Source organism: Manacus candei, unplaced genomic scaffold (assembly GCF_025592945.1).
Source record: "Manacus candei isolate 608988 ecotype Guabito, Panama unplaced genomic scaffold, ASM2559294v1 h1tg000150l, whole genome shotgun sequence".
In the NCBI taxonomy this organism is placed as follows: domain Eukaryota; kingdom Metazoa; phylum Chordata; class Aves; order Passeriformes; family Pipridae; genus Manacus; species Manacus candei.
Window position 1 is genome coordinate 536756 of NW_026138198.1, and position 18153 is coordinate 554908.

Genomic DNA, 18153 nt, shown 5'->3' on the forward strand with positions numbered 1-18153 from the left:
ATTCCCATCATCATCCCTGACAGCATCCATGTCATGATCCCCATCCTTATCCTCATCCCTTCCTTTCCTCTTCCTCATCCCTGTAAACCATCTCTGATTCCATTCCCATCCCCACTGAGGCTTCCAGCTGCTCCCACAGCCACAGGGATGCCCATGCCAGCAGGACTTTGCTCCAAAGGCCAAGGTATGAGTCCAGCTCTTGCCAGCTACCTCTTTTCTAACTGACTGGTGCCAGTTTGGCTCAGGAAGTTGGGAAAAGGCACTTTTTAGCATCCTTAAGACTGCAGAAAGCCTGGCAGCTCTTCCTTCCCATTTGCAGAGGATCTTCAGGGCCCGTGGTTTGTATTTTCAACAACCCCCAAACATCCCTTGGAGCAACAAGGTTGTCCTCCCTTTCCCTCCCCTCTTTCCTGCTCCCTCTGCCTGTTGCCACCTCCAAGGTGCCACCAAATGCCACCATTCTCCATGGGAGGGACACCCCATCTGGGGTTTCACCAGGCAGAGGGGCTGCCGGCCCCTCACGGCTCCCAGTTTCCCTGGAGAGCCCTGGGAGGTGTTTGAGCTTCAAAGAAAAGCCACTTTTTGGCACGGGGAACTCCTGGAAGGCTGCGGATTGTGTCCAGCTGGCCTGGACCCCACTCGAAGCCCTAATGGTTTTCCATGGCCAGGCAGAGTGACTCCTTCCAAGGGCTGGAGCCAGCCAGCTGCCTGCAGCCGAGAGGGCAGCAGCCTCTCCGGATGTGACCCCCACGGTCACATTCCCTGGGACAGCCGGGCTTCCAAACAGCTTGGTCCCGGCATGGCTGGGAGCTGCTTTCCAGGATGACCAGGATGCAGTGGATTGCACCCTGCCCAGGATGGAGGGGACAGGAGCCACAGTGATAAATCCCTGTCGCTGCGATAGACGGGGTGGAGGGTGTCCAGCTGCTCCCCATGTGAGGATTCCTGTCGGGAATGCCATGAATGTGTCCCTGATTTATTTCTCTCGACAGCCCACAGGGGTTTGACACTTCTCTCCTTGTTATCTGGCATTCCTCGGGCATGTATATGTCTCGGGACAGATGCAATACTCCAGGCCAGGGAAGTGGGAAACGCTCCAGGAAGCTGGAGCAGAGCTTTTGGCTGCTCCCAGCCCGGATTTCCAGGAGCATTCATTGAGTCCAGCTGCCTGGGATTTGAGCTCGTCCTTTCCTCCACCGCTGTGGGTGCTCCCACCCCAACATCCCAAACCAAAGGCAGGGAACCCCTCCTGGACCCGTTGGTCATTCCAGACCTCTCCGGGCGGGGATGATGGATGATGGGATTGAGAAAGGATAAACAGCGGTGACCCCGCGCCCGGCCGTGCGTGCGTGGGGGGCCTCTCGCTGACAACTTGCCAGTGGAGCTGTACGACACATTTTGGCCGGTGGCTGTCCCTGTCCTCCCCCGCGTGTCCCCTGTGGATGAGGAGTCACGTTTCTTCCCGGCTCCAGGGAGTGGGATCCGAGGGAGAGAGCGGGGAGCGGCCAGTGCCTCCCGCCCACGCCGCGGCCCTGGGCCCGACCCGGCTGGATACGGGCCCGGCCCCGGGGGCGTTGCAGCGAGGTGGGGGGTGCGGGGCTTCGGGGGGCACCGGGGCACGAAGAAGGGATCCCACTTTCCTTCCGCAGGAGGAGACCCCCCAAGGGATGCCCTCCCGGGATGCCCCCTCGGGGTAGCGCCGCCGTGGTACCCGGGTCCCCCCGGGTTGCCGGTACCGGCACGGGAGATGCGGGCGTTGCGGGAGGGGGGGGACTGCGACCCGGGACGGATTTTGGGATGAGACCCGATTGGTCGGGGCCGGGGCCAGGGGGTCCAATGGCGGCTCGGCCGCGGCTTGGCCACACCCCTGCCGGGCCACGCCCCGCCGGCTCCGGTTCCCTCCGCCGGGCCGGGGCTGCCCCGTCGGGTCCGTCCCGCTCCGCTCCGCTCCGTCCCTGCGCTCCGGTTCGCCCCGTCGGGTGCGCTCGGCGCCGTCGGGGGGTCCCGCGGGCCGGCGGCGGGATGCGGGCGGTGGCGGCGGTGCTGGCGGCCGTGCTGGCGGTGGGGGCAGCCCTGCCCCGCCCGGGGCTGCTCCCGCACGGCCCGGCCCGCGGCGATGCCCGGCTCCGGCCCGGGGATGACGAGAGCTCGCCCGCGGTGCCGCTCCGCCGCGCCCTGCGCCTCTACGGCCGCACCGCCCGCCGCCTCTACGTGAGTCCCGCCTGGCCCCGGCCCCGCTCCCCGCTCCCCTCTCCCCTCCCCTGCCCTCCTTCCCCCCGGCCGGTCTTCCTCCCAGCCCCCCTTCCTCCTCTCCATCATCTCCCCCTGTCCCTCCGTCTTCCCTCCTCACCGTCTCTCCACACTCTATCCCTTTCTCCCTCCATCCCTCCGTGTCTCTCCATCTTCCCACTCTCCATCCCTCTGTCCCACCGTCCCTCCCTCCTTCTGGCTTTCCACCCCTCCGTCCTTCCATCCTGCTTCCCACTCAACCCCTTCCTCCCCAGCCTTTACACCCCTTCCTCCTCCCCCCCAACCCTGCCCCTCCGTGTGCCTCTTTGCCGTCCCACCTCACGTGTCTCTTCTCCATCCACCCCTTTCCTCCATCCATTTGCCCCCTTCCCGGTGTCTCCGGCTGCGGAGGAACAAGAGGGCTTTCTCCTTCGCAGCTGTTCCTGCCAGCAGCGGCCGCAGCTGGGATGGCCCCCGAGCTGCAGCTCCCTGGGGGATGGAGAAGCCCGAGGTCTTTGTTTTCTCCCCGTGGCCGGATGGGGCCACGCGGCCTCAGGGCTCTCACTCCCCCGCGGAGGGGGGGGCACGGCGGGGGGACCGGGGGTGGTGGCACCTCTGCAGCTCCTGAGCACCCTGCCCCGCTCTCCCTGCAGGTGGGGACCAACGGGGTCATCTCCACCCAGGATTTCCCCAGGGAGACCCAGTACGTGGATGACGATTTCCCCACAGACTTCCCTGTCATCGCTCCCTTCCTGGCCGACCTCGACACCTCCGGGGACAGAGGGAACATCTACTACCGGCAAGATGACTCTCCGGACCTGCTGGACCAGGCTGTGGGATACATCCAGGCTGGGTTCCCCCGCACTGCCGGCTCCTTCGTGCCCACCAATGCCTTCGTTGCCACCTGGGAGGATGTGGGTGCTTACCAGGAGCTCTCCCAGGACACCGAGCCCTCCACAAAGGTGAGGCCAATGGGCTGAGCTTGGATTCCCACCCCCACAGGATGAGTCTTCCTCGTGTAGCACCCTAAACACTCAGTCTCTTCTTTCTGGATGGTGGGTCCATCCATCCATCCTTGGGTGAGCACCAGGGGAGCTTTTTCTCTCTGCTCAGAGCTGTGGCACTGGTGGAGCTCTTGGCTTTGCTGGTGGGCAGGAGAGGTTTAGAGGTTGCCTTCAGCTCCGTGGTTGGAGGTGCTTGTACAAGGGCCTGGAGTGACAGGATGAGGGGGAATGGCTTCAAATTGATTGGATTAGATGTTGGGAAGAAATTCTTGACTTTGAGGGTGGTGAGGCCCTGGCACAGGTTGCCCAGAGAAGCTGTGGCTTCCCCAGAAGTGTTCCAGGCCAGGTTGGACGGGGCTTGAAGCAACGTTGTCTAGCGGAAGGTGTCACTGCCCATGGCAGGGGGTGGAATGAGATGAACCCTTCCAACCCAAACCATTCCAGGATTCAGTGATCTTTTCAGGCAAAACTGTCCAGTGCTGGTAGCTCTGGATTTGCAGGGGCAGCTGGGAGAAGCCGTGGCTCAGCTCCATGGTGCTCCTGACCTTTGCCAGTGGCTCGGGGCTGGTCCTTCCTTCTGCCCCCGTGCTGATTATGCTGCTGGCGAGGAACTGGCTTCAGAGTTTCCACGATGGGTTGATTTTGTGCCTGGAAAACAAGCTCATAGGTGGTCTGCCAGGTCGGGGAGGTGACCTGTGCTCTCCACCCACGGGGCTGATAAGGCTCCTGCGTGGGTGGACCTACAGCGCTGCCTTTCCCCGAAAACGCCGGGACATGAGGTGTCACACCGGGCTGATGATGTGCTGAGGAGGTGACAGTGACACTCTGCCAGCAGGATGGACTCCTTGGAGCGAGCTGGATATGATGAGCTGCAAGAGGAAAACTGGTGATGGATACCCAGGGCTGTGTGATGGGTGACAGGCTCTAGCCGTGGTGGGGTGGGCTGATCCCAAAGCCCATCAGCAGCCACCAGATCCCCATGGACCACCAGGAGCCATCCCTACCATCCATTCCCCCGCTCCGGGGCCCTTTGGGAGCGGGTTGCTGAGAGAGAAGCCAAGCAGGGGAAGAAACCGAGGTTTGGAAGGAAACAAGGCACATTTTTTCCTCTAATTTAAAACTTGGGAAAGCAGCTGAAGAGATGCCATCAGGGGCCTCACAGTGACCTCCCGGCCATCGAAAACGCAGCCTCCTCTTCTTTTCTCTTCCCAATTGTTGGGTTTTTTTTTTTTCCCCTCTCTGAGAAGTTGGATCAGGCTTTAAAATGAAACTGGTCTTGTTTGGAAACGAGCAGCTCCGGGGAAAGCTTCATTGAAGACTCGCTGAAGTGCAGCTTGTGCCTGTGCTTTGCTGAGCTCCCCCTTAGCCAAAACTGCTGAAAACCTCCCCAGACACCACTTTTTCTCTGACCAAATGTGGCACTTATGGAAACGCTGCCCTCCTGCTGCTTGGAACCGGGATTGACTCCAAAGCCTTTCCCCCACCACCGCTTTGAAAAGTCGCGGCTCATCCTTTTTGAGCCTCAAAAGCAGAAACCTGGGTTAAGGTGGGGGTGTAGGGGGTCCCCAGACCCCTGCTTTGGGGATCCTGCCTAGATGGGGGGTCTGGCAGCGCTGTGGCAGCGCCCCGTCCCCTCCAGCTCCTTGGGACACATTCCTGGTCCCTGCAGTGACGCCTTCCCGGGCTGCAGAGCCGGACAAGAGCTGACCCCGCTTCTGCAGAAGCAAGACTTGCCCTTTTGGGCTGGAATTTGCCCTTTGCAGCTCTTTGCCGGGAGCAGCCGGGGGCTTCCCCCCGCTCCCCCCTCCTCCCCTCCATCCCACCGTGCCAGCACATCGATGTCACCCATCGCGTCCCCCCTCGCCACCCACCACACGGCCAAGCGAGCCCTGCAGCTGCTGCTGTGATTTGGCTGCGTGGGGGAGGAATCCAGCCCCGGGCGTTGGTGGTGGGGGGGTTATCCCCGCCCCTTCCCAGCTTTTTGGCCGCCTTTTCGGGGTCTCTGAATGCCCGAGTGTGCGACGTGCACAACAAGGCTCTTTATATCCCGCGGGGCTGCCGGGAAGCCTCGCAGTGCCCCGGGGACCCCAAAATCGGGGCTGGCGCTGTGGGGACGGCGCGGGGGCAGCCCCCACCCCTCCCTCCCGCTGCTCCGGGGAGGGGGGAACTGGGAGTTTAATCACTTTTCCTTCGCTCGGGCGCCGTTCCCTGTGTGCTGCTTCCAGCGGCTCCCTGGGAAGGGCTGCTGCCGCTGCCCGCTCGTGGTTATTTATTGGGGCGGCAGGAGCCGTGTGGGGTTGGTTTCTCCGCCTTTGGGGTGACCACGGTGCGTGTGTGTGGATTCTCCGGCGGCTCCGGAGGGCTGGGCTTGCTCCGCAGGCTCCCCATCCCTGGGTTGTTGCCGTGATCCCGCTCCCTGGCGCGGCCCCAAGGCTCGCAGGGCTGGCAGGGCAGGCGGCCAGCGTGCCTATAGCGGGATGTATGGGTGTGGGGAAGCCGGGAGCACAGGCGTGTTTTTTCCGGAGGAAACCGGGCTAAAATTGTTCTCCGGGAGAAGCGGGGGGTGCGGGTTTTCCTCCGGCACTGATGGGACGGGGGGAGGCTGCTGCTGTCAGGGGGAGGGAAACAGCAGTGAGGGGCTCCCAGGCTTCAGCACCAGCCCAGTGCAGGGGTGACATGGCCAGGGATGCTCCTGGGTATGGTACAGGGCTGTCACCTTCCTGTGTGACAGCTCCAAGGGACACCCCTGCACGGAGGGGGTGGCCTGGTTGTGCCATGGGATCCTGTGAGGATGCTGAGCATCTTGCCAGGATGTTGCACTTGGGCTCTGGCTGTGCGTGAGCAGGAGGTCTCTGCAGGCTGATTATAGAATGGTTTGGGTTGGAAGAGACCTTAAAGATCATCTCATTCCAACCCCCTGCCATGGGCAGAGACACCTTCCACTAGACCAGCTTGCTCCAAGCCTCATCCAACCTGGCCTTGGACATTTTCAGGGATGGGGCAGCCACAGCTTCTCTGGGCAATCTGTGCCAGGGCCTCACCACCCTCACAGGGAAAAGTTTCTCCCCAATATCCCATCTAATCCTTCCCTCTGGCAGTGGGAAGCCATTCCCTCTTGTCCTGTCCCTCCAGGCCATTGTCCCCAGTCCCTTTCCAGCTCTCTTGGAGCCCCTTTAGGCACTGGAAGGGGCTCTAAGGTCTCTCCAAAGCCTTCTCTTCTCCAGGCTGAACAATCCCAGCCCTTCCATCCTGTCTCCATAGATGTGCTCTCTGATGGAGGGCTCTTTTGGGGTGCTTCCCTGCGCTGTGGTGTGTGGGGAGTTGCCAGTCACATCCTCGGTCTCCATCCCCATCTCAGTCCTCCACTGGGGTCTTCCTGCCCCTCCGTGACATCCATCTATCCCACCCTCCCTTTGGCAGCTCAACACCTTCCAGACAGTCATAGCCTACAGCGACGAGGACACCTACACCATCTTCCTCTACCCCGACGGCGGCCTCCAGTTCCTGGGGACGCGGCCCAAGGAATCCTACAACGTCCAGCTGGAGCTGCCAGCCAGGGTGGGCTTCAGCTGGGGGGACGGCGACGACCCCAAGAGGGACGGGCTGTTCCACAGCCTGGCCAGCAGCGAGCAGGCTCTGAGGAACCTGGAGCGGTGCGTGGTGCCAGGGGGGGCTCTGTGGGATGGGCAGGGGGAGCAGGGTCACCTTCTCCCTGCCCTGGAGCCTTTTAAAGGCTGGAAGAAGGAGGGGAATGAGCTGGGGGTGCTGCATTTGGGGTCCCGGAGGGGTGGTGTGGAGCAGGATGGGTTTACCAGCACGGCTCTGGTGGATGCTCACGTGTGCTGCTGTCTGCAGGGAGAGCAACACGGGGGTACCTGGAGTGTGGGTCTTCCGTGTGGGCAGCGTGGACCACGTGGAGCCAGGAGGCAGTGAGGCACTCGGTCCTGGAATGCCACAGAGCCTCCCTGTGCATCCTGATCCCGACTACACCCGCACACTGTACAGCCATGCTGACCACGCATCCACGGAGCTGCCAGCACAGCATCCCAGCCATGGGTCCCGCACCCCAGTGCTCCTGGGCTTTGTCCCTGAGAGGAGGGATGCCCAGGAGCGGAGCCGCCGGCTGTACCCCGACGGGGACGGCGACACCCGGCAGAGCTACTCTGCCAACCCCTCTTCCTACAGCTCCGGGCACCACGGCGTCGGCGTGGAGGAGGACGTGCATTTCAACCCCGATGGTGAGTGGCCACAGCCCTTCCAATGACCCAACGGGGACAATGACCCAGCGGGGACAGTGACCAAATGGGGACAATGACCGAGCAGGGATGGCTCGTGACGGGTGGCTCCCTAAAAAAGGCCCCTTACCGCAAGTTTGTCCCTTCCCAAGCAGCCAGGGCTGGAGCGAGCGTGGGCTGGAGTTGCTCCTGCAAAGCTGCTGCCCTTCCAGCTCCTCTCCCCCCAGCCAAATCCTGCTGCCAAGGGGCTGCTGGAGCCATACAACCCTGCCTGCTGGGTTTGCCGGTGGAAGCTCATGGGGTGGGATTCTCAGGGGGCAGGTCCTGGCACAGGGACAGGGTTGACCTTTCTGCCCTCCCCGCCACCGAGCCAGCTGTGGAACCACTGTGGCACGTGCCTGGGGGAGCAAAGTCCCATCCCCAACCAGCTGTCTCCCAAAAATACCCAGGAATTTGACCTCCTGCCCTCTGTCAGATCCGCCTGAAATCGGGCAACAGGTTCCAAACCCTCCACCACCTCTCTGCATCCTGAGTGACTTCCTTGGGAACTGCTGCCAGCTGGCCTGTTTCCCAGCGGTGTTTTGGGGCCCAAGAAGGCAAGGCGCCCACCCCGCAGTGAGGGGTGGCTTTGTCACCGTGTCCCAAACCCTTTTCCCCCTGCCCCCAGTGTTCACCTACAGTGCCTCCAGCAGGGAGACCTGTGCCCAGCACCACGGGCGCTGCTCCCCACACGCCTTCTGCACCGACTACGCCACCGGCTTCTGCTGCCACTGCCGGGCCACCTTCTACGGGAACGGGCGGCAGTGCCTGCCCGAAGGTACGCGGGGCGGGCGACGGGGACGGGCAGCCCCTGCCTGGGTGGCCACTGCCAGGGGTGCCCCTCTCCCTGACCAGGGGCCGTGCATCGCCTCAACGGGAAGGTGAGCGGGAGCCTGACGGTGGGACGGGCGTCCGTGCGCTTCCAGGACGTGGACCTGCACGCCTACATCGTGGGCAGCGACGGCAGAGCCTACACGGCCATCAGCGGGGTGCCCCAGCCCGCTGCCCGCGCCCTCCTGCCCCTCCTGCCCGTCGGGGGGCTCTTTGCCTGGCTCTTCGCCCTGGAGGAGCCCGGCTCCGAGAACGGCTTCAGCATCACCGGTGAGCTGGGATCCGGGATGCACCATCGCTCCGAGGGACGTGGCTCCTCGGAGTGATGTGTGGCCTGGGGTGGGTGATAAGGGGCTCAGGGCAGCTCCAAGGCTCCTCCAGCCTCCCCAGGTTCCGCTGTGCAGGATGGGCAGGAGGAGCAGAGCGATCTTCTCCAGCCCCTGGAGCCTTTTAAAGCCTGGGGGAAGGAGGGGAGTGAGCTGGGGGTGCTGGGCTGCGTCGGGAAGCTCAGCCCCCCATGCACTGGAGCTGCATTTGGGGTCCTGGAGTGGTGGTGTGGAACAGGAATGGTGTCTTTGGGGTGGGTTTCCCAGAACAGCTCTGATGGATGTTCATGTGTGCTGCTGTCTGCAGGGAGAACAACACAGGGGTATCCAGCACGTGGGTCTACCATCTCATGGGTGTGCTGGAAAGGTGGGGAGGGATGCCTTGGGGCTGTAGCCCCTAAAAATCCTAAAATCCTTAAAATGATGCCTGTTTCCTTTTCCTGTCCAGGTGCTGAATTCACCCAGAGCCTGGAGGTGACCTTCTACCCTGGGGGGGAGACGGTCCAGGTCACTCAGACAGCCGAGGGCCTGGGGCCGGACAATTACTTGAGCCTCAAGACGCGCATCCAGGGAGAGGTGCCATTTCTCCCGGAGAACGTCACTGTCCACGTCACTCCCTACAAGGAACTCTACTACTACTCCAGCTCAGGTAAGACCTGTGCCCACCTGGGCTCAGTTTCTTGCACACCATCCCTGCGTGCCCCAAAACCGCCCAAGGCACGGCGACACTGCAGCCGTTTTTCCCACATCCCACGGGGTTTTCCTTGCCGTCTGGCAGCCGTGACGTCCTCGGGCCAGCGGGAATACGTCGTGGCCGCGGGAACAGCCAACCAGACCTTGTCCTACCGCCTGCGGCAGAACATCACCTTCTCCGGGTGCTCCCACTCCCGCCTGCCCGCGCGGCAGCAGCTCAGCGTGGCGCGTGCCTTCGCCCTCTACGACGGCCAGGAGCACGTCCTGCGCTACGCCCTGGCTGCCCGTGTTGGCTCGGCACAAGGTGAGCGCCAGCACCCACCCCCAGGGTGCCAATCCAGGGTGCCACCCCCCCGGGCCAAGGGATGCCGGGTTCTCCTGCCCGCCCCCAAAGTGCGGCACGCTCGCTTTGCCCAAAAACGGCCAAAAGAGAGGGGGTCTCATTGCAGGTACAACTTCCTCGTGAGGGGCAGAGGAGGGGCGGGCGCTGATTTCTGCTCTGTGGGACAAGTGACAGGACCTGAGGGAATGGCCTGCAGTTGTGTCAGGGGAGGGTTAGGTTGGACATTAGGAAAAGGTTCTTCCCCCTGAGGGTGACTGGGCACTGAACAGGCTCCCCAGAGCAGTGGGCACAGCCCCAAGGCTGCCAGAGCTCAAGAAGCATTTGGATGATCCTCTCAGGCACATGGTGTGACTCTTGGGGATGGTCCTGTGCAGAGCTGAGGGTTGGACTTGATGATCCTTGTGGGTCCCTTCCAGCTCAGCTTATTCTGTGATTCTGTGATTCTGTTTTCCAAGCAGCCTGAGCCTCAGCACTCCTGGCATGGTGGGGTTGCACCCAGAGTGGCAGTGGGTGGTGTGGCCATAGTTCCCTGCTGCGGTGCTGCGGTGATGCCTGCATCAGATACAAGTGGGAATGGTCACTCCCTGTGTCTCCCAGACCTCTTCTTCCCCCGTTACATCCCTCTGTGCCCACAGATGGTGCCGGGAATCCCGCGGTGAACCCGTGCCATGATGGCACACACGGGTGTGAGGCACCGGCGCGCTGCCAGCCTGGAGCAGGGATGGAGTACACGTGTGAGTGCCCGGCCGGGTACCGCAGAGACGGACGGGGCTGCCGAGGTGAGCGGGGCTGGGGTGGGCGCTGGAGGGGGGCTGGTGGACCCTGTCACCCATCGGGCACTGTGGTGGCCGCTGACATTTGGGCTGCTGGGACGTGCCACGGCGTTGCAGCACTTGCGATCTCCTGGAGCTTCACCAAGGATATGAGGGGAAACTGAGGCAGGGTGCTGGGATTCCCAGGGGAAGCGCTCCACAAGCATCGTGGGGATGGAGGATGTGGCAGATGTGGGATGGGCAGTGTGGGGCAGGACATTCTCCCCCAAGACCAGGAGCACCCAGACTCCAAAAACGGGTGCCTGCTGTCTCCCCCTTCCTCTAGATGTGGACGAGTGCGCCGAGGGCCTGAGCCGGTGCGGCCCCTTCACCGTGTGCCTGAACGTGCCGGGCAGTCACCGGTGCGAGTGCCGCGGCGGGTACCGGCCGGCGGGGGACGGGCAGGCGTGTGTGCGTAAGTCTGGGGTCAGTCTGGGGTCTCCCTCACTCTTATGCCCCACAGACACGCCCCTATCACTCCCTCCCCTGTCCCCGCAGCGCTGGCCCCGGCGAGTGACCCCTGCGAGGACGGGAGGCACCCCTGTGCGCCGGGGGGCCGCGCGCGGTGCCTGTCCCGCGGCGACGGCCGCCCCAGCTGCGAGTGCCTCCCGGGATACACCGGCGACGGCATCCACTGCTCCGGTACGTGGGTGAGGGAGGGACCGCGGGGCTCGCACACCGCGCAGCTGCCGGGGCGCCCTGTCCTGGCTGATCCCCTCTTCCCTGCGCGCAGACGTGGATGAGTGTGCCGAAAACCCGTGTCACCCGGCCGCCACCTGCTACAACACGCCGGGCTCCTTCACCTGCCGCTGCCGGCCTGGCTATGAGGGAGACGGCTTCCGGTGCATGTATGGTAAGGGTGCCCGCTCACCTCCACGCCCTCTCTGCCCGAGGCAGCTTCCCTGGCCTCACTCTCCCGTTTTCTGGCTTCCCAGCGGTGGGAGGGAACCCGCAGCGGCTGACGCCCTGCCAGCATGAGCAGATGTACCCGCGGGAGGTGCCACCGGGACCCTCGCCCGTGGGAGGCAGGCACGTGCCCCAGTGTGATGAGGAGGGTCGGTACCGGCCCCTGCAGTGCCACGGCAGCACCGGGCACTGCTGGTGCGTGGATGCTGCCGGGCAGGAGATCGCTGGCACACGGACAGCACCGGGCACCACCCCACCTCGCTGCGGGAGCCCAGGTCAGTGACATCCCACTGCGCTCAGGGGGGAGAGGGGACGTGGGTCTGATCCTTTGGCATCCCAGTGGCATGCCAGTTTGACCCAGGCACCAGCAGTGTGGGGACAAGGAGGCCACAGCAGAGGGGACTCACAAACTAAATGGCCACAATCTAAACCCCAGCACCTCAACACGAGGAATAACTTTTCACTGAGGGTGGCAGAGCACTGGAACAGGCTGCCCAGGGAGGGCATGGAGTCTCCCTCTCTGGAGATGTTCCACATCCACCTGTGTCACCTGCTCCAGGTGACCCTGCCCTGACAGAGGGGTTGGACTGGATGATCTCCAGAGGTCCCTTCCAACCCTAATAATTCGGTGACCCTCTGTCCAACTGCCCGGCTCGAGGCTTCACTGCCAAGGCCTGGGGGCAGGGTGCTGCCAAATGGGTGCTTGAGCACATTGGGGGGCTCCTGGGTGTTTAGGGCACCCTGGCCCATGGGGTTACACTGCACTGGCCACTGGGACACCTCCTGTGTCGAGTTGTGATGGAGGGGACAGCTATGGGGTGTCGAAGGGGCTGGAGAGGGGCAGTCCCATCCACCTCAGCCCAAGGGGTGCACTTACAGCCTGGGGTGAAGGGGGGGCCAAACCCAGGTGCCAGGTGGGTCCAGGGGAGGTGCGTGGCAGCCCCTGAGCCCGGGTTGGGGGAATTTGTTGCCGGCAGAGTCCATCCAGCAGCTGACGCCCTGCGAGCACGCGCGGATGTACCCGCGGGAGGTGCCACCGGGACCCTCGCCCGTGGGCGACGGGCACGTGCCCCAGTGCGACGAGGAGGGCCGGTACCGGCCCCTGCAGTGCCATGGCAGCACCGGGCACTGCTGGTGCGTGGACGCTGCCGGGCAGGAGATCGCCGGCACACGGACGGCGCCCGGCACCACCCCGCCTCGCTGTGGGAGCCCAGGTCAGTGCCCGGGGGGGCATCCTCAGCGTGGAGGGGGCACCCAGCAAGGAGAGGGGGGACCCAGGGCTGTGGTAAAGCCCTGAGCCCCCCAAGCTCGCACGTGGGGGGTGACTGTGGCCCTTTCCCCCCCCCCTATTCCAGAGCCCACGGAGCGGCCGCCCAGCATGTGCGAGCGCTGGCGGCAGAGCCTGCTGGAGCACTACGGGGGCAGCCCCCGCGGCGACCAGTACGTGCCCCAGTGCGACCCCCAGGGACACTTCACCCCGCTGCAGTGCCACGGGGACAGCGGGTACTGCTGGTGCGTGGACGAGAGCGGCAGGGAGATCCAGGGCACGCGCTCGGAGCCCGGCACCGCCCCGCCATGTAAGAGCTGAGCGCCCCAAAGTGGCCCCTGCTCCCTCCTGCTCGCTCCTACTCAGGTGTAGAGCTGAGCCGTCTCTCCCTGAGCCATCTCTCCTTCCCTGTTCCTGCTGTTCCCGTGCCAGGTCTCCCCAGCGTCGCGCCGCCCACCGTCCGGCCCTCGCCCCGGCCCGATGTGTCCCCACCGACCACGGGGACCTTCCTGCTCTACGCTCAGGGACAGCAAATTGGATACCTCCCGCTCAACGGGACGAGGCTGCAGAAGGAGGCGGCCAAGACCCTGCTCTCCCTGCATGTACGGTATCCCTGGGGATGGGGGCGGGGTGTGGGAATACCAGAGGGAGTTTGGGAAAGGCTGGTGCTGCTGCTCCGTGTTTCACACCTCCCTGGACCACTTGTCTGAGCTGTGATGGTTTGGAGGGGGTCACCTCTTGAAGGCTGATGTTGTTTTGTGGGGACATTGGCTGTGCTGACTTGGTGCTGAGGTGGCACTTTTGACAAGGGCCTGGAGTGACTGGACAAGGGGGAATGGCTTCACACTGACAGAGCAGGGTTAGATGGGATATTGGGAAGGAATTCCTGGCTGGGAGGGTGATGAAGCCCTGGCACAGGTTTCCCAGAGAAGGTGTGGCTGCCCCATCCCTGGAAGTGTTCCAGGCGAGGTTGGACAGGGCTTGGAGCAGCCTGGTGTGGTGGAAGGTGTCCCTACCCATGGCAGGGGGTGCAACAAGATGGTCTTTGAAGTCCCTTCCAACCCAAACCATTCCAGGATTCTATGGAGGAGTGTTCTCACCTCTCCCTCCGCTCTTCCCCAGCAGAGGGGCAGGTCAGTGATGGATCCCAGACCTGGGACTGCCCACAAAGAGAAGGATCCTGGGTGCTTCCAGAGCTCCCCAAAGTAGGTCATGGCCCTGGGCTTCCAGCTGCACGGCTCTACTGCAGCCTTGCCTTTTCCCTTCCTCGGACTCCTCTTGGAATGTGGCCATGTGCATCTCCAGCCAGGCCAGACCAAGGGGGAGGAACACTGAAAGCTGGGCCACGACCCTCCCTATACCCCAGGGAATTAAACACTTTGCCAAGTATTCCCTCTCCCCATCCTGAAGGTCATTCCTGGGGCTGGCTTTGCTCTTGGAGCAGCCTCGCCTCGAGGCAAGGGGTTCAGATCCATCTGGCTGTGGGTGTGTGCCTGCACCAGCTGGCCTAAAATCCTCTGCTGCAGGATTCCGCTGGGAGGGTGCAGTAAGGACCCGTTGGAGTTGGTTTGTGCTGGAAAAAATGGGATTTGAGTGTCATTACCTATTGCTGCATCCCTCAGTGTGCACCAGGCAGCTCCCACTGCCAGCTGGTGGGATAAGGATGCTCAGTGAGCCTCCTGGCAGGATTTCACCCCGTGTCCCTCTCCCAACCTTGCCAGGGCTCCATCGTGGTGGGGATCGACTATGACTGCCGGGAGAAGATGATCTATTGGACGGATGTGGCCGGACGGACCATCAGCCGGGCGAGCCTGGAGCCAGGGGCCGAGCCGGAGACCATCATCAACTCAGGTGTGTCCCCGTCCCAGTGACACCTGCCCCAAAGCCACATCAGCAGGTCACAGCTCCAGGACTGTCCTGCTTTGGGCTCCTCCACCCGCGCTCCCATTCCCCGGTGTCGGGTCAGGAGGGCCGTGGGGGGCTCTGAGGGATCCCAGAGCAGCAGTTCCTGAGCCGCTGAGCGTGGCCTTCCCCGGCAGGACTCATCAGCCCCGAGGGCCTGGCCGTGGACCACCTGCGCCGGGCCATGTTCTGGACCGACAGCGGGCTGGACAGGATCGAGAGGGCGCGGCTGGACGGCTCCGAGCGGCGCGTGCTCTTCGACACCGAGCTCGTCAACCCCCGCGCCGTCGCCGTGGACCCCGTCCGAGGGTGAGCAGCGGCAATTCCCGAGGGATTTGGACACCAGGTGCGAGGGTCGACCAGATGCGGCCGCGCCAAGGCCCCATCCTGACCCTGGGAGCGGCTCCGCTGCGCCGCACACCCCGCAGGAGGGGTTGGCTCCGTTCCCCGGCCACGCTTTTATTTGGTAATTCAGCATTTGGCTGAAGCTGCTGTTTCAGTATCAGGATGGACATTATTTTTGAAAGCTCTGAAACACTCCTGGCGTTTGGAAACACAAGCTGTGCCTCCAGGGTGCTGTTGTGATACAAAATGTGCTACTCCTAAGGCTCGCCCTCGTCTGGGAGCTGCAGTTTGGGTCATAAACATGTTTGATATTGCTCTGCTTTGCTTTCAGGGATATTTTCCTAATCAAATAAAGATGTTTCAGGCACTGATAAGGGGAAAACCAGGCCTTGCTCCTGACAAGAACCAAATGAAGGGATAATCTCCCGCCACTCCTTACTGTTGTGTGTCCTGTTTGTGCATTATTTCCCAAGAAACCTTTACTGGACGGACTGGAATCGTGAAGCTCCCAAAATTGAAACTTCCACTGTCAATGGAGCCAACAGGAGGGTCCTGGTGCACACAGACATCGGTTTGCCCAATGGCCTGACGTTTGACCCCTTCTCCAAGCTGCTGTGTTGGGCAGATGCAGGTAAGGTGAGCTCCCCTGTTGTGCCAGAGTAGAGCTGGGTTGCATATTGGAAGAAATTTTTTTCATGGAAAGGGTGGTCAGGCATTGGAACAGGCTGGCCAGGGCAGTGGTGGAGTCCCCCATCCCTGGAGGGATTTAGAAGCCCTGTGGATGTGGCACTTGGGGACGTGGGGCAGTGGTGGCCTTGGCAGTGCTGGGGGAACGTTGGACTCGATGATCTTGGAGGGCTTTTACAACCTAAACGATTTTATGATTCTACATCCTTAGGCTTAAAAGCTGCTTCCAAATGTAGTAAATCAAGAAAAGGTTTTTCACCCATAGGGTGGTCGGGCACTGAACAGGCTCCCCAGGGTGGTGGTCACGGCCCCAAGCCTGACAGGGCTCAAGGAGTGTTTAGACAAGGCTCTCAGGCACATGGTGGGATTTTGGGGGTGTCCTGTGGAGGATCAGGAGTTGAACTTGATGATCCTTGGGACTCCCTTCCAACTCAGCATATTCTATGATTGTATGAAATACAAAGAACGTATTCGCTGGGGTGTTTTTTTGTGGTATGATAAATACCTTGTGTTTGAACAGGCACAAAGCACCTGGAATGCACATTCCCTGATGGCACAGGCCGGCGTGTCATCCAGAACAACCTCAACTACCCCTTCAGCATCATCAGCTACGCCAACCACTTCTACCACACGGACTGGAGACGGTGAGGGGGGAAAAGCCACTCCCTGCATGGCTGGGAATGCTGAGCTCCCTCCAACAGCTGGGAGCCAGCCTCCATGATTCCCTGAGAGCAGCCTGGAGGGGTTTTGTGCCAGAGGGGGAAAACAAAGGCTGTCCCCAGCCTGCTCCCGAGTCCTGGAGCCTCACCAGAGCTGTCGTGGCTCTCTAGAAAGCTGAACGTGGGTTCAGCAACACCCGCTTGTAAATCTCAGCACAGAGTTGTTTAGACACAGCCTCAGCTCTCTGGGAGGGACAGAAATAGTGGTTTGTTTTTTTTTTTTTTTAAACTAAAACTTGGCCCAAGTCTCCAAATCTAGATTAGGGCAAAGCAGAGATTCTGTCCTCAGCCGTTCCCTCTGCCCCGACACCCAAAGGCCTCGGCACCAGGAACTCGCCTCTGTTCCCACTCCAGCTGGAAGCTCTCAAAACTCCCATCAAATCTTAGATTACAACAAACACTTAAGTGCTTGCCACGCTTGGAGGAGACTCTCAGGGAGATAATCTCTCCTTGGAAGGCTCTTTCTGTGGCTGCATCAGCGGAGAGAAATGCACTGAATGAGCTGGAGGGAGCTTTTATGGGGCAGATTTCTTTCCACTTGTCCTGCAGGTGTTCAGACCAGCCTTTTTAGCTGCCTCTGTTCTTAAATGCACATAGAGGGGGGGGAAAAAAATCAAGATTTATAGATGAATAAAGCACTTCTCCCCCTTTTTTCCCCAGGGATGGGGTGATAGCTGTAAATAAAGACACCGGCTCCTTCACTGATGAGTATCTTCCAGAGCAGCGATCCCACCTCTATGGAATAACAGCAGTTTATCCCTACTGCCCTGGAGGTAAAACCCACCCCAAAACCCACCCCCTTGTGACTCTCTGATGGCTGCTTGACACACTAAAACTACCCTTTTCCCCCCTGCAGCAAGGAAATAGTAACTCCCAGTTTCAAGGAATCAACAATCTTTGCACCCAGAAGAACTTCAGACCCAGAAAACTGTCACTGCATGAAAGGAGGGAAAAGCCCTCAGCCAAGGCCAACCAAGCAACCTGCTTTCCTGCAAAAAGTATTTTTTTTTATGGTTATACCTCAAGACTTTACTACTGTATTTTTTTACCGAGTGGAAAACATTGATATATTACCAAAAAAAAAAAAATGGTCCTGGGCATCTCAGGCCATTACTCAAACTCTTGCTTAATGCAAGAAGGTTTAAAATGTAGCTTTTTTTTTTTTTTTTTTACTCAAATGTTTTATTTTAATGGAAGAAGAATGGATTAATTTTTAACTTGTTTGACAATCTGACCAACAGGTCCTTTTATCCAAAAAAAAAATTAAGTGCCTATGGGAAGCTTTGGATGCAGTATCTCGCTGGGTCTAAATAACCTACAGCCCTGAAGACAGAGACTGTGTGTGCTCCAAAAAAGGTGCAGAACAGGGATGTGACGTGGCAAAGGCATTGAAGATTTTTCCAGAAGATGATTCTGTGTTCTCACCACTGCCTCAATGCATGTCTTTTAGTATTTATATTAGAAGAATATGCTAGAATTGATCTGTTCATGCTTGTTGGTTCTTCCAAGTGCCTTCATAGACCTACCCAGTGTAGACCAATACATGTTCAGAAATACCCAGTTACCTTGTAATGCTTCACTTTTTCTAGGTTACTTCAATAATTGAATAAAGAGGTTGGTTTAAGTTTCCCTTTGGATTTAGTTTTTTAAATATTTCAGGGGGGGAGCAGCAAGCAAGCCAGGAGCAAGCTGTTCACAGGGCAGGACCTCAGCAAAAGAGGGTTTTATGTAACGCTCCCCTCTCGACACGAAGCCAAACACAATTGAAAAAGAGGGGAAAAAAGTCTTATTTGCCAACCCAGAGCTAACCAGAAC

The 18153-nt window shown here is 60.6% G+C and overlaps 1 protein-coding gene across 2 annotated transcripts; it reads left to right on the plus strand.

Annotated features, from left to right (window-relative positions):
* Window positions 1-1926: 1926 nt before the first annotated feature.
* Window positions 1927-17967, plus strand: NID2 (nidogen 2). 2 transcript variants are annotated; one of them, XM_051772095.1, is made up of 22 exons: window positions 1927-2211; window positions 2883-3191; window positions 6654-6886; window positions 7089-7471; window positions 8136-8285; window positions 8363-8608; window positions 9113-9313; window positions 9443-9661; window positions 10336-10479; window positions 10799-10927; window positions 11011-11154; window positions 11246-11365; window positions 11448-11693; window positions 12396-12632; window positions 12774-12995; window positions 13118-13287; window positions 14407-14536; window positions 14725-14896; window positions 15406-15563; window positions 16140-16263; window positions 16999-17111; window positions 17195-17967. In XM_051772095.1, exons 1-22 carry the CDS (start codon window positions 2023-2025, stop codon window positions 17203-17205), a joined length of 4050 nt encoding a protein of 1349 aa, XP_051628055.1. In that variant the 5' UTR covers window positions 1927-2022; the 3' UTR covers window positions 17206-17967. The 2 variants fall into 2 exon arrangements, with proteins under 2 accessions (XP_051628055.1, XP_051628056.1); XM_051772096.1 differs by lacking the exon at window positions 1927-2211 and adding an exon at window positions 2711-2740.
* The last annotated feature ends 186 nt before the right edge of the window (window positions 17968-18153 follow it).

What these genes read in the sequence shown, in the direction of transcription:
- NID2 (XM_051772095.1), top strand. Translation starts at nt 2,023, where the DNA reads ATGCGGGCGGTGGCGGCGGTGCTGGCGGCCGTGCTGGCGGTGGGGGCA. An exon ending in CGTGCATTTCAACCCCGATG is followed by an intron (nt 7,472 to 8,135) that starts GTGAGTGGCCAC and finishes CCCTGCCCCCAG; the next exon opens with TGTTCACCTACAGTGCCTCC. An exon ending in GGACGGGCAGGCGTGTGTGC is followed by an intron (nt 10,928 to 11,010) that starts GTAAGTCTGGGG and finishes CTGTCCCCGCAG; the next exon opens with CGCTGGCCCCGGCGAGTGAC.